We start from the raw sequence: 16,072 nt of genomic DNA, 5'->3' as shown, positions 1-16,072 counted from the left end.
GGAGTTGTAGTCCAACACCCCCACTGCCCTCCCGCCGCGCTGCACCACGGGAGTTGTAGTACGATTCCCCGCCCCCGCTTCCCTCCCGCCTCGCCCCCCTCTCCACCGCCCCCAGCCCGGGGACAGAGCGGCGCCGCTGCCGCTCTCGCGAGGCTTGAGGGCGGCAGCGCTGCCGGGCGGCCTCCTCCTCGCGAGGGCGGCCGCCGCCGCCGCGGGGATGTTCGGTGCAGGCGCCATTCCCCCGCGTGACGTCATAGTGCATTGTTGTGAGCGTAGCGGAGCATCCCTCAAGCTGTCAGCTGTGCCGCCGCCGCGGGGAGCCGAGCCGAGCCGGCCCCCTCTCCCCTCCTCCTCCTCCTCCTCCTCTTCCCCCGCCCCTCCCGCCCCGGGGGCTCCAGAGCTCGGTGTCACCGTATCATTGTCCGTGCGGAACCCCTGCGGGCCCCCCCCGCCTCCCCCTCCCGGCCCGCCCCCATCTCGGCCCCCCCCTAGAACCACCTCAATGAGATGCAAACATGAAAGACAAGAGGAAGAAGAAGGACCGCACCTGGGCCGAGGCTGCGCGCCTGGTAGGTGCCGCGGCAGCGCTGAGTGTGTGCGAGTGTGTCTGTGTGTGTGAGAGAGTGTGCGCGCGTACGCGCCGCGCGCGCCCCGCCGCCAGCCCCGCGCTTTGTTGCCAGCGGTTGGGACCGTTGGGGCGAGTGGGCGCGTGAGGGACGGGGGAGAGAGCGAGAGTGTGCGGGGGGCTCTGAGGCAGGAGCGTGTGCGTGAGGGAAAGAGCCTGAAGAGGGAAAGAGTGCGTGTGAGGGAATGAGTGACTGTGTGAGAGAGAGTGCGTGAGGGACTCGGTGAGGGAGAGAGTGAGCGTGAGGGACTGAGAGGGGGAAGGAGAGAGAGTGTGTGTGAGGGATAGTGAGAGGGAGGAGAGTGTGTGAGGGACGGGGAGAAGCAAAATGTGTGTGAGCGACTGAGGGAGAAGGAAAATGTTTGTGGGAGGGACTGAGAGAGGGAGAAGGAAAATGTATGTGTATGTGAGGGACTGTGAGAGAGGGAGAAGGAAAATGTGTGAGGGACTGAGAGGGAGAAGGAGGGAGAGTGTGTCTAAGGGACAGGACTATTAGGGAGGATTGTGTGTGAGGGAGCGTGAAGGCGTAAGTGAGTCTGTGAGAGAGTAAGTCTCTGTTTGTGCGAGAGAGAGCGTGAGGGAGTCAGTCTGTGTGTGAGGAAGAGTGCGTGAGGGACTCCGAGAGGGAGAAGGAGGGAGTTTGTGTGAGGAAGAGCGTGTGAAGGACTCCTTGTGAGAGCGAGGAGGGAAAGTGTGTGAGGGAGAGTGCGTTAGGGACTCTGTGTGAGAGGGAGAAGGAGGGGAGGTTGTGTGTGTGATTCTGTGAGAGGGAGAAGGAGGGCGAATGTGTTCATGTGAGGGAGCGTGAAGGAGTGAGTCTGTGTGTGAGAGGCTTTGGAGGAGAGAGTGTGAGGGAGTATATGCGAGGGGAGTTAGTGCGTGAAGGGAAGGCTCGAGGTGCCCCGGCGTGCGGGAGCTCGGTCGTGCCTCTGTGTGCGTGTCGGGGTTGTTCGTGTGCTTGTGTGTGTTTTGGGGAGGAGCCTCCCCTCCCGTCGGCGGTGCGGGGCAGGGCAGCCCGCTCCGAGCGCGGCTGAGCCCCGAGCTGGGGCGGTACGGGCAGCCCCCCGCTCCTCTCCGGTCCCCGCCTGGAGTGGAGAAATAGCTACGCCCTTTCTTCTGTGTGTGTGTGAGGAAATGTCTATTCTTTTCTTTTGCATGTGCGTGTGTAAATGCCCAGGAATTGTTTCTATCTGCAAGTTGATGCATCAGATATCCCATGAAAATCCTTCCTTATAATTTCTAGAGAAAAGCGAAATACCTAGGAATGCCTTTTCATCTTTTCAGTGCGGACAGGAGGACTGGGGTGAAGATGTTAGAGAGTACTCTGTCCTGGGATTTCCCTTCACCCCTCTCTGCTTCCCCTGCTGAGCAGGGAAGTACGAAGGGCAATCAAACCCACTTCTGGAAAGGCGCTGTGACTCTGGAAACCTAGTCCATTCCCACTTTGTTAACAAACCGTTTCCCTTGCCCTACTGTATCTGTTTTCATGATTCCGTATTATCATTTTCTAAGTGTAATAGAGCATATTGTTTATGTTTTCCAGTTTGAGAGTACGTACGGGTTCTCTCCATTCTTGGAATTTTATAGTTATGGACAACATAGCACGTATGATTGTACATGTTTGTCTGTTTTCTGCTAAGTTGGGTCTGGTTCAGCTTCAGTTGGGCGTGTAGAAAGATGACAAAGCTATTGTGATAGGCTGCTGCTTTTTTTTTGTTTACACCAACTTGGTCTTTTATTCATCCCTGATACAGACTTAATTGCTTAAGTGACTTGTCTGTGCCAATGGTACATCTGTTCTTGGTAATGGATATTGATATCTTATTGCTATTATTTGTTTAGTTGGGAAGCACATTTCTTGTAAAAATGTTTTCACCTTGTTCTGTGAATTTCTATGTGGAAAATTCAGCCTCTTGCTGCTGCATAAATACTCATAAGGTATTAGACAAACACTACCTGTAGATGTCCCTATGAGCTGTACCGAGTTATTTTGGTATGCTTGGTCAGTGCTAAATTCTGATATGGCTTCTTGTACATCCTACAACTGTTTTGTAATAATGAGACTTTAGTGAAGATGTTCTAGTATGGTGTTGTTACTGTCCTCTCTTATTTCTTGCGATTGTAACAAAAGTTCAACTGTAGTAAAGCACGCTCCTTTGCCAAATAGTTTTGACAGTGAGTGTTGCTACAGTACTTTTTTTCTCTGTGCTTTAAACTGGCAATGTGTATTCAAAAGTCTGTAAAATACATTAAATGCTATTCTAGCTTTGCTCTTTCAAGTTGCTGCTGCAGTTGCCGCTATAAGCTGTGTTTTGTTTGACAAATATGCATAAAGGAATTTTATTTTGTGTCAAGGAAAATTGCTGTTCCTATGTGGCCCACTATATGAAAAAGTTTAAAGCCTCAGGAGGATAAAGGCTGAGCCAGTACTGAAGAGAAGGGCTAAGACACTTATTTTCATGATGTCATATCACCTCACGGTCCCCCCAAAAGGGGTGTGATTTGCTAAAATTAAGTAAAAATGGTACTTTGCTGTCTGTGAGTCGTGGAGATAGACAAGGGCTACAGTGTGTTTTTTGTCTAGCCTCCTGGGTTCGCTGAGTTGTGGAGAACTTGTCCTACGTCTGTTATGTGAATATGTAGTGCAGTTCAGACCCACTACACTCTTGCACCGGGCTTTACTTTTTATAGTGACATATGTTTGCAAATCACGATGAAAGACTCAAGCCAAAACTACCAGTCCTTACAGTGTTTTAAGTTAGGACCCTGATGGTTTGTTATGACTTCATTTTCTTGGGATACATCAATAATGTATTACCACAAGGTTTGATTAAATCAATTTCTTTCCAACGACAAGTAAACAATGAAGTGATTGATATCTACTCACACAAAACAACTCATGAGTTACCTAGATCAATACGTTGTAAAGTAGTATGCTGCTGAATTATTTTTAGGAACAAGAGGGTGAATTAATACACACAGCAAAAGTATGGATATTTATGTGTTAAATTTTCTACAAAACCCTTGCATTACAACCATATTGGGCTTTCAAAGTGAAGCGCTAAAGAATAAGAAATGACAGAGGTAACATTGCGGGCATTGCTTTTTCACTCTTGTTATGCATGTCCATATCTTGCACTCTAGACTTCAGATAACGTATGTTAGTATCCCCAGGTACTTCAGGTTCACTTACTAGAGCTGCTGATTTTTCATTTTATTTTCTTTGTTTGATGTGAGGTGCCATACTTAATTTTGTATACAAAACATAATTTTCTTTTATATTTCAGTCATACATACATAGTTACTATTAGCCACACAGAGGAGCTTCCCAAATGCAAATGTTTCTATACTTACAAAATGCCTATGAAGTTAAGTATTTTTACCTCAGCTTTACCCATACATGGAAAGATTAAGTATCTTACTCAAAGCTGTGCAGGAAGTCTGTAGGAGAGAGAGTTACGGTACCAAGAGTGTCTCCATGGTAGTTCTGCTTCATAGTCATAAAATGATCTTCCTTCTGTGGCTACACTTTTGCCTCATTCATTCACTATTACCCTTTCTCTCACAGTAATTATGAGAGAAATGGATATGGTCATGTCTCTTCTGTGTTCAATCTATACTGAAACTCATAATGCACCGTGTAATAGTTATGGATAAAAAAGGAGTACAAAAACTGGATTGAAGCCTGAAATCATTACACAGCTCTCCATTTCCCACATTCACAATGAAAGAAGCAGGAGTACTTTAGAAAAATACATTACTTGACAGTCTTAAAATACACTGCAGCATGTAAGTCTTAAGTGGTGAAGCTCCAAACTGACAGTTAATGTTGCAGCTTACTGATTTTTGATATTTAATTAAAGGTTCTTTAAAAACTTAAGTTTCTGTGATGCAGTGTTTTCTCAGGCTGTTCCCGTAATTTTTAAAACGTTAGCAGGAAAGAGCTCCTGTTATATTCAGCTCTTGCTGTAAATACTGCATATGTGATACAGGCAGTAAAACAGTAGCCACTGGCATGTCCTGTATTGAAATGTATATTTTGTAGAATACATCTCCTGCAGACAGTTGTATCTTTCTGTCTGCGACACTGTTTCTTTTCCATATGCAAGTCTGCTTATCTTAGGGCAAGGCATGGCCCTGCTTACAAGCATTCCAAAGAAATGCATGCATGTGCAGGATCAGTGTAATGGTGGCGTACTAACAGTTCATATTACAGAACCCATTTTGTAGAACACATTTTTATGGACGAAATTGCAACCTGTCTTTACAATGTGCCAAAGGACATATCTTTGATGTAGACCTGATATGTCAACTCACTTTGTACTTTGTAGCAGATTACAGCAATGCTTATATACAACCTGAGTATTATCTCCATACCAGTATTCTGCTTTTTGTGTCTGATAAACTAAGATAGAACACTTACAAGAATGAGAACAAAAGAAAATCTTCAAAGGAAGGGGGAGAAACATCCTGTCTTTCCTGTGTCTTCAGCTGATCCTCAATTGATGAAGCCATATTGTTGTTTTCTCCTCATACCTGGAACTCATAAAAATTGAATAGAACGATTAAACACTTGAGTAGTTGAAGCAATTTGTAATGTTTCCTTTCAGCTGAAAAAATTGTGTCCATTTTGTTTCAGCTGTTAAACTCACCAAGACTCTCAAGCAGTTGCTGAAAGTCTTGAAATAGTGACTGCTGCCTCTTAATAATTTCGCGCTGAGAGATACTGTATAAAAATATTGAAATGAAAAATACTGAGAACAAAACATGTCCCATGAATCTCTGCCTCATGAGAAATGATAGCAGTTTTAAATAGGTAGCAGTGATCCAATTCTTATCGTTTGACTGCCAGGCACCATCCTTTGTTATTTGTGATACAGAGAGGTTAAAGAGGCCTGAACAAAACAAGTGGAGACTGCTACTTTGGGAATGCAGAGCTCAGCATAAGTATGAAGCATAGAACATCTGCCTATGAAGGGAGGTAGTTTATGGTAACATCTTAAAAGGGTATTTTTATGAGTAGCTTGCTTTTTTTTATTTGCCTCTTCTCTTTCCTGTAAGTGGTGTTTTGAAACACAGTTAAGTCTCTACCACTGGTTGACAATAAAGCAGAAGAAAATCACAAGAATAGGGACAGTGCTGCTTGTTGAGTCATTTGTGTGTTGGATCTCCTCTCCAGTATTTTTGCTCTTTCTTCTCCAAATTTCATTCTGAAAGAAAGTTTGCCATGCATCATGGAAGACTGTGCTTTATGGTGCTCTGGAGAGTCCTCATAGTTCAGGTGATGTGTGTATATTGGGTGAGTAATGTTCGTAACTTAATTCTAGTATTTCTTGCACTAGTTTTCTGACAGGATCCAGCTCTTAATTAAGAGTTGTTCTCTTACTCCTGTAAACTTTAAGAAAATTGTACTAATTAATTAAGGAAACCCATGCTGAAAGAAAAACATGAAAAGCAACAAAAGCGCGTTGGCGTGTTAGCTTGCATGTTACTATTCAATGTGGCTGGCTGTCCAAAAGCTGATTGTTGCTTTGTCTGGTCTGCTGAGATAGTATAGTTGAAACAGATTGTATAGCAGTACGAAAGTATTTTTGCATTTTGTCTTCATATTTGAAGACCATAAATGAAACCAAAAAAATCAGAAGAGTAACTTCTGTGTAGCTAAACCGTTAATGATAATCCCTTTGACTTTTGTCTTAAGTCTTTAATTTTGTTACTATAAATAACACTGTAAAGCATTGTGTGAAAGGAGCTTCATGTATCTTTAAAAATGGGTGATTTGACATAACTTTGTTTTATGTTATTAAGGATTTCTTTGTAGTTGGCTTAACAGAGACCTACTATTATTTCCATATTTGTTCTGAGTTAATTCTTTTTCAGACATGCAGAAACATTGTGGCTTGGGAAGTTTTGATGGCCTTTTCCCTTTGATTCACAATCAATGCTGCTTTGAAGAGCTCTATTTTATTTTGGTTTGCTCTAGGGTTTCCTCCAAGTTTTTTATTCAAAGTAATTTTTGCAGTTGTTAAACAAGGTTGAGCAAGCACTTATTTATTTTTTACATTCCGTGACTGTGTTTTAAATGTCAGTATTTTATTTTGTTAGTATGAAATAATGCAGAAATTACTGTTTTTTTTTTTTATTTTAAAAGGTGATCTACAAATAAAATATAAATTCAGTCTATTCAGCCTCAACTCTTGCATTCTTCTAGAGCAGATTGAGAGGAAGAGAATTCCAACCATTTATCTTGAGACAGCCCTTTAACCCTTGGCATCACAGACCTTTACAAAGGCAGGAACCCAACATGGGAACGGGACCTCTTGTCTGTAATTTCACTTTACTTCTATCAAAGCAGGGTAACATAGGAGAGAACCCTTGCAGGAACCTAATTTTTAGCATTCCTCAGTAATGTGATTGTGTTCTCGGTGCCTTAAGGTACAGTTTAATGCTCACTTTTATAGTGAATGCTTTCAGTCGCTCCTGGCTTACCTTCCTCTGTAGAAGAACTGATATTTTCCTGTCATTCTGCATGTTTCTTTTGAAATAACTGATCTGGTTTTGTTTCTTCCAGCAGCTGATGAGTGTGTCACAAACAAGATTTGGTCAGTTGCACATGGAATTGGTGGGATGACAGTGAAATAATTTTCACTAACCACAACCAAAGCCCTACCACCCTTCACAGCTAGGTTGCTCTGGATCTGTTATCCCAGTTCACCAATTCTCTGGATCAAACTGCACCATTGCAACATCCTAGCCTGGAACAGGTAGCATGCTGTCCTCAAGGTGAAAAGCCAAACTTACCGTGTTTCATGCCAGAGCCTTTCTTGGTTCTTTATACCATGAATACTGGATTACAGTCACTTGGAGAGTAATTCGCTAAACTGGACTTTGTGGCTTTGGAGTAATAGTGTTTTTTTAAACACTGTAAGCTTCAAAATGTTTTGGCTTTTCTTGGGTGTCATGATGATAATCTTGCATTCCATGTAAATAGCAGTTACTAAATAGTGGACTCCTTTTCTGCTATCAAGACTTGGGAGAAGATGTGATTAGTGGAAATAATTTCGTTGCGTTTCTGTGGGTACCACTTGAAACTGACCAAATCCTCTTTTTAAGGAACTTACAGACCGAAGGAATCAAATATCTTAGCCTTCACTCTGGAACAGTCAGCTTCCAATGCAAAGGCAGAAGAACAGCCTGGAACAGAGACACCACTAAGCAACACATACTGGTTCAGCCCATTTACTGATTCTGTTAGGTCAGGCAGCAAATCCTCATGCTGAAGGACAACAGATTGGCCACAGGTGGCCAATATCAACTTCAGATGACAATCGCACTCCCAAAAGAAACCCAATTCATTGATGTACTGCCCCTCTGATGTCACTCTGTCTTTGTGAGATCCTGCTAGATAGTTTCCTGTTGCTGCAGTTACTTTCTTGGGAGGAGGTGTACCTTCTGGGAATGTAAAGACGGTGGAGGGGCACCTTCTCACTAGCAGCTAATCTTGGTTTGAAGGGATGACCTATGTATTTCTGAATATCATACCTTAAAGAGACCACTACCTAAATATATCCACTTATGACTAGTACTTTAGCATAGACATCATGAATATCAAGGGACAGTTAGGAAGCCATCTGGCAGTGCATGCCGCCTTCCTAGAACCTTTTTCAGTGTCAGAGCACTGGTTGGGACTGGGGATTGCACTTAGTGTTGGAGGGATCTAGAGCAATACCATTCACTTTGGTCTAAGCAAGCTTTAGGGTTTCTGTCATTGGAACAGGAAACTAAGGGGATCTGATGCTTTCATCCTTTCAATGTTAAGAGTTTACCTCTCTCTAATGGCTTGAGCTCAGCAGGGTAAAGTCTGTGTGGACCCTAGCATGTAGCTTTTGCTCAAAGGGAGTGCCTTTTAGATGAGGTTTGTATAATAATATATGGGATCCAGCTGTTATCTTGCATGTTCTAAGTCTGATGTGGCATCCTGTACCTCAGGTGTTTGAGAAGACTTCTTTTTTGTAGCGTAGCATTGAGTTTGGTTTGTCTGACAACCTTGGCCAGGATCAGCAACCACAGTTCAGTCTGTGCTCTAGAACCATTAGCAGCATTCACAGACTTATTAAGAGGAATGGGCTATAGCTTTTTGTAGGAGACATTCCAGGTTATGTGCTAGGTTATTGTTCATGATTTTGAAGCATCAGAAATTTGTTTAGAAGGCACACATTACACATTCTGTTTTAAAACTTGTTCTCCTATATGCATAGTTTGGTCTGCCTGAGGCTATGATGATGAGAATCTCCTTTTTTATTGCCTGCAGAGGCTCCACTTTAAAGACTGTTTTGCTGTGGGTGACAGTCGCATCCTAAAAAGCATGGTCTGACTACAGACAACAACGTTTTTCAAAACATCTGCAACTTCAGAAGTGTTTTTTGACAAGTGTGTTGAGCTAGTAGATAATCTTGTTTGGAGAACTTGGTGTCAAAGCTATTTTCTCTCTTTCCTGTTGTGATCTTGCTTAAGTATATATAGTATCAGGAATTTAGTGAAGCAGTCATTCCAGCCAAGGTTTATATTGCTTTATCCTGATTGGGTTCTTGTATAACTTCATGTCTAGAGAGGAAAAAAAGCCTTAAGCAAAGTATACATCAACCATTTGAAGGTCAGTTTTGCTCCATTTCAGCTGACTGTTAGCAGTCCAGAGAACCTGCCTCACTGTGTGTAGTAGTTCACTATAGTTAGTGAGGTGCCTTGCAAAATGTCTACAGAGTTGTAAATCACAGTCAGTCTTCATGTCCCATACGATTTTTTCTTGTCTTTATGGCTTGAACCTTCTTTATATAAGATCAGGCTCTAGCACTATCATTGTATTGCTAAAATGCTTAACTTCATCATTCAGTAAGTGATAACTTTCACTTCCATCAGTTTTAATTGAACAAATTCTGCATGCAGATATTTCAGTGCATGTATTCATATCTGGTTTTGGATAAATGTTAATTCTTCTTATGTCTCAGAATTCCCAGTTATCCAGCAGCTGCTGGAACATCTATTGCCATTGCTGTATCAGAGAAGCATGTAACATCCCATGTCACTACACCTATCTGCCAACATCTCCTAGCCAGGGTAAGGGGAGAAAATAGACCCTTCTTTGCCATAGCCTGTTGTCATTCTTCTGGACTACGATTCTGGCAGCTATCTCAAATTTGACACATTCTGATCACACCGGCTTTTTTCATCTGATTTGTCATTTCTGTGACTTAGAAGTTCTAGACAGTTAAGACCAATGAGAACCAGTTTGGAATGCAGTGTTTAGAGCAGGAAAAGCATCTTAATTAGAGTATTAGTTTGATAATCATAGAACTGTTAGTCATAGGAGATGAAGTTGGAAAGGGCCTAGGGTCACCTTGTCTGTTTAGACTTGAAAGTAATTCACACCCGCCAAATTAGTTTTAGTTCCGTGCAATCAGTAAGATCACTTGGTAAATTTCATTGCCTGGAGGATCTAGGACTTATCTGGCCTTTGCCAGAATCTGGTCTTTTTGTGGAATTTCATATCCTGTTTTAAGAAACTGGAGAACTAGGAGAGTAAAACGATTATGAAAAGTTGGCCAATTGGTATGGTTTAGAATTAAAATGCATTATTACCTCTTTTTTCTTACAATGACTAGACAGAAATCATTGTTTTTATTGTACAGACTGAGAATTCTCTATCCATGTAATGATGCTCATTCATATTTTCTGCTTTTTTGGACTTAGTCTCTAGATTTTTTCAGCAGTTTGATATAACAATGCTGCAGGTTCATACTTAGAGCAGTAGTGCTTCATGCATTCTAATCTGTTTCATAATTTGTTTCATTATGCAAGTTTTTCTTGCAAGCACTCATCTGTCTTAAACAAAAAATAACTTAGTGGGACTCGCTGTCTAGTTATGGAATAAACTGAGTAAATCACTGTTGAAGACACTTTCAAATAAGTTACTGTGGAAGATATGGTAATACTTTTTGTTACTGATTTCAAGATGACGCATGTCTCCTCAAGTGTTTACCTTCCTGAAGATGTCAGGGACTGACAAGCGTTTGCCCACATTATTCTTGTACTGAGGTCTCTCCATTTTAAACATTTTTTTTTTTTTTGGCCAAGAATAAGAAAAATCTGTGTAGCCAGTTTTGGTATGTTGGCAATCCACATCAAACAGGTTGTTTGTCTTCTTTTCTTCTTTTTGTCCTGTTCCTGTGATGCTGTACTGTCAAGTTGTGTTGCATTATTAAACATCTCCTGTCTGTTAAGCACATGTGAGACAAATGGCTGGGCAGTTCATCAAGTGCTTGGGTCCATCAATCCAGATCATAGAAGAGAAAGGAGAAGCACTAGTAGAAAGCATGAGTTGTCTTTTGTAAGGCTACTAATCTTTTAAAGTAATGGTGGAGACACTTGTGATGATTTGTTTCACCCTGACCAGTACATCTGTGCAGCTGGAGACTTTGAATACAGACCATAGTACACTAGCTGAAGTGCTTGCCAGGTACTCCAGCAGGAAATATTTGGTTGGAGGACAGAGTGCATGTGGTTGCTTGAATTCCACACTTAGCAGCCCAAATCTTTCATTTTTATATATTTATATATATTTATCTCATGTCAAGTGTTGGGCTACAGTCCTGTGATACTGACTGGGAGAATCATAGGAATAAATCTCAGTGCCTGGGATATTTGATCTGCCCATAAGGAGCCCTAGCATCCTTTGGGTAAGTCATTAGCAAGCAATGGCCGATGCTCCCACTTCTTGGACTGGTCCAGTTGTGTGACTGTTGCATCTTGCAAACCAAAATAATTCATGCTAAAATGCTTTTTCTCCAGTGAGTGTTCAGGGATCAACTGACTTACTGCCTATTTCCTCTGTTGCTTTTGGAATGAGCGCTATCCATTTGAGTGGAACTTGTCAGTGGTAACCAAACCTGTGTCTTCATCTTTGTCTTGGACTTACTCCTTGTCCTTAGTAAAAGTCTGATAGTAAGTACTGTGATGATTTCTAGAGCATGGGATCAGCCCCAAAGAAGAGATACTGGAAGAGAATGGAATTACTGCTTTAAGCTAGCTTGAACACTGCAGTCTTGTGAAGAATGATCTTTCCTGCTTTTTGTGATGCAGTGTTCCAATGCAGTGAGATAGCGATGTTAAAATACGTTATTTTTTGTAGAAGCACTTAAGAACTAGAGGGCTGTGGCTTTAGAAGGTAAATTTGGAGATTTTTATCAGTCTGGCCGTGCAAATTACTGCAGTGCTATATGCATGCATTGCTGGTGATTGTTCCATTTACTAAGTACCACCACAGGAACTTCTTCATAGCTACTATCAGTCCTTTGCATTAAGTGTTTGATGTTTACTGTAATGATTGTGGGTTGTAAATTTAGCCTCCAGGCTCACAGCAGCAGCGGCACTTGGAGAAGAAACTGCAGAAATCATATAGGGCTGTCTGGGGATTTTTCCAATGAAAGACATCGTAAGTGTGGGAGAAGTAAACAAACAGATGCTTGACTGACTGAAGGTTGCAGAGTACAGTGCAAGAGATAGGCGGTAAGAGGAGCAAGCAAAGTGAGAGGTTTTGAGGGTAAAGTTAGGGTCTGAGCAATCATCTGAGCTATTGCGTTCCATGGAATCCAAAAAGATAGTCTTTCAGTTGGTCCATGAACTACAGATTGAAAACTTCGGTAGAAGATGGGAAAGGGGGGGGGGGTGGTGGAGGGAAGGACTAATACAGTCAAAACAATTGGTCAGGAATGTTTTGTGTGGATTTTGGAAGTTAGATCAGAAAATCACCATTGTCTTATTGTCTTTGAATCAGCTTAGGACAAAAAAAAAAAAAAAAAAAAACCAAAAAATTCTGAGATATCTTAGTCTTTCAAATTGGTATGACCAAAATGGGACCAGTTTTTTTTTAGGGACCAGTTAGAATTTTTTGTAGATTAATGTCTAAAGAAATAATTAATATGTGGCAAAAGAGAACACTTATCTCCATTAATTTGTAGAGTTGCCTACTTTGCTTGGAGGTAGATTGTTTGACACATTATCAAAACATTCTTGTCTTACTATAATTCTGAAAATCTTTAAAACTTCCATTAAATTAAAAACCATCAACAAAAGAAAACCTCTGTTGGTGTAGACAATTTTAACTATCCTTAATGAGGACAGACTCAGTTTCATACTGTAATTTTCATGTGCTAAGTTATTGCATTAGTATTTGCACTGTTGTAGGATGTTTCAAGATCTTTAAAATAATGTTAAGTAAAGTAAAATATGTTCCTGTCCTCATTCTGAGTAAAATCTACAAAAGTGGCAGCCTAGATAACTGAGACTGGTATATACACATAGTGGCTGGAAAATGCTACTGAAAGAGCTGCAGAGAGAATGAGAGGTTTAAAAATTTTTTTTAAATCACTGCACCTGTTTGGAGATGTCAGCATTCATGGAGCTGTTATAGCAAGAAGCTTTATGTGTTAGTTAAATATTGGAGTTAATTTTAGATAAAAATACATGTGTAGAGGGAAAGGGAAGTGATGTAAGGAAAGCATTCTGAGGATTAATGTTCTGAAAAAAATGAGCTTTTAAGTGCTACATACATATATAATAGTTATGAAGCTTATTGCGTTTAGTACTTGCATACATTTTCTGGGATTAGTAGATGAGAATGAAACTGGGTTTATATCTGCTGGCATGTCACATGGTGAAAACTTGTGTGCCTGGGTGACATTGATGTAATCCTGAGGAGAAAAATGATAGTCTGGCATTAGGAAGCAGTGAAGAAGAGATGGAGGTGGTCTTGCACCAACGAGTAGTAGAATAGCAAATTTAATGATGGGAGGGGGAAAAAAAGAACATCTATGACAGTCAAAGAAATGGGGGGGGGGGAACGCAACCTTGTTTTTTCTAGGATAAAATTGCATTTCATTTGTTTATTCATTTATTTTTCCTACCATTTTGCTTAATTGGATAACCAGCTAAAGTCCCCCAAACTGCATCCTTAAAGTTTGGATTCTTCTCAGACCTCGGTAGTAGATGGGTCGCAATTAAACACCAAGGGGAAAAATATTCTGTCTTCTCTCTTCTGTAAAAGGCAGGGCCTTTGTCTTGGAAATGAAATACTATGTTTTGATTATTTTGTGTTCTGTTTATTTTTAAAACAAGTTTGATTATGGGCTATCTCAGCCACAGGAGTATTATTGAAATTATAAGTAATCCCTTTGAAATAATAAAAAAAAAACCCCAAAACAATTTGTCTTCCAAAATATTCCCTCATCCATTTGATAATAACATCTCATATTGGAATTTTTCAAATTATTTTGCCTGGGTTATTTCTGAAGCAACAAAAAAATGCAAATCTCCTAAAATTTCTCATGTCCAAAAGTCTGTCTGACATGATGCTTGAATATGAGACTAGGGTAGATTTCTTGTTGTGATTCTGGACACCTTTATTTATTTCTGTTTTAACCTCAGAGGCATGTAAGTCTCCTAAATATAATTTTATACCTTTGAATGAGATTGTTTGACAGTTAAAGGAAGGTTGCATTCCTGGATTTGAAATCTTAAGAGTAATTTCGTTACTAATTCTCATTGTTCCAAAAGTACAGTATGAGCTCACTAGTTACACTGGAAGCCCAGGTTGAGGCAGTGTAACTTTTCCATGAAACAGTTTTAATTTTTCTCTTCACTTACTGCAAGTTATTTTTTTGAGAGAAATGGAAGGTGGTAATTTCTCAGTGTAACGTGGTCAGTGTTTGTCCAGATAGACTTGGAACAGTCTTGTAGCTCAGAATAACGCCTTGCAGTGTCAGGACTTAAGAGCCTCCACAACAGTTCCAGATTATCCTGAACATTTCCAAGTTTTTCTCCTCTGGAGGAAGACATGTTCTGTATTTTGATTTGAGATGTGATTACAAAACATGGTTTAACAATCAGCATTTTGTCTCCTTACAAGCTCCAGTTTTGAAGTTCAGTTCACCTATTCTATTTTATAGGCCGGAGGTCCTATTGAATTTGTTGACCTGTGCCAAGTGATTGCTCTTATTGGCTTAAATCTCTCAGGGAAATCAGTGTCCAGCTGTTAGACAGTTGTATTGATGAGGATCCATTGATTTTTCTCATATATCCACTTACTATCAATAAGAAATGTCCTTAGCTTTCATGATACTTCTTCCCTGCCACAATGTTGCCTTGTTACCTGGCTGGTCTTACTGTCAGGGCTGGTCTCAGTTGCTGATCACGTTATATGCAGATGAATAGCTCGATAAAAAGTCTCAAGTCAATACTTGAGCAGCCTAAATAAAGATAATGTTTTGTGGTGAGAGTTTTTTAATGATGTCTTCTATTTGATGTAAACTAATGGTAAAGAATTGCTGTTTTTAACAGAAAACACTTTACTATCAAGGATTAAGGTTCATCTAGCTTGGCATGATTTAGCAGTATCCAGAACAGAAGAATGTAAGAAAATACTGACAATTTGTATTCCATTTTAGGGGAAAAACAGTTCTTCCCTCTTTAACAGTAATTTTGGTTATCGTGTTGTTTTGGTTTTTTTTTTTACTGCAGTATTGGCTGCAGTATTTTCCTTCATAAAGAGTGTAAGATGTGGAAACAAAGCTTTTGAAAAATTATTAACTCCAGTTTAGAATGATCAGATTATTTTACAAGTTCTCTGGGAAGAAGAAAGCATGTAACTTTTCTCAGAGCTTGAGGAAAGCTGCTCTTTCTATCCCCAGTTTTGTTTATGTATTTAAATATGAATACAAACACAAATTCAGAGCCGTTATATGTTCTTTCTAATCTGCCTGTATTTTGACAAATGTTTCTTAGTAATTGTTGTGAAGTAGTGTATTTTTGAAACCATTAAACAGATGCTACTAAATATCACTATAAACCACCAGTTATAGACTCCAGTTCTGCAGTAAATGGTGTATTTTAACAGGACAGGCGTGGGTGGACTTAGGTGGTGAGATGGAGGAAAGGACTATGTGGAACGGCTGATAAGAAGGACTGAACAATTAAATGACATAAAATGGATGTGAGTTGGTGAACCACAAAATATTCTCCTATTTTTGAAAATCTTAGATGAGTAATTGTCAACTGTGCCATCTGTAAGTAATTTGGGCTTCCAAATTTGTGGCAATTAAAACTGCCTAGCATCCCACTCCAGCCCTGTGTTTTATTCTGTGTACAAGTCAGTACTGAAGACTAATCTCTTATGACATTAATCGTCTCATGATGAGAGATGGAATAAATCATGGCAGCCCTTCCTCTCTTCACTCGTGAAGATAAATGCTGTAACATGATAGCTGATCTTTGTTATGACACTAACCATTATATATTTAACAGAGATAGCAAAATCCCACTGACAGATAACAAAAGTTTTAATTCTCTCTTTACACATTCTATGGGAAGGCTGTATTTCTTTAGTTCAAAACCAGG

General features: G+C 40.5%; 1 protein-coding gene across 1 annotated transcript in view; it reads left to right on the top strand.

Annotated features, from left to right (window-relative positions):
* Positions 1–217: 217 nt before the first annotated feature.
* ASXL3 (ASXL transcriptional regulator 3) overlaps positions 218–16,072 on the top strand; it is a 127,489-nt gene continuing 111,634 nt past the window's right edge. Inside the window, 4 exon segments of the mRNA XM_054058533.1 lie at positions 218–321; positions 323–443; positions 446–515; positions 518–569. Coding sequence (XP_053914508.1) covers positions 218–321; positions 323–443; positions 446–515; positions 518–569 — 347 coding nt within the window.

The sequence above is a fragment of the Cuculus canorus genome, chromosome 2 (assembly GCF_017976375.1).
Source record: "Cuculus canorus isolate bCucCan1 chromosome 2, bCucCan1.pri, whole genome shotgun sequence".
Lineage (NCBI taxonomy): Eukaryota > Metazoa > Chordata > Aves > Cuculiformes > Cuculidae > Cuculus > Cuculus canorus.
Note: the sequence above shows the minus strand (reverse complement) of the source record. Positions and strands in the feature narration are given on the sequence as shown.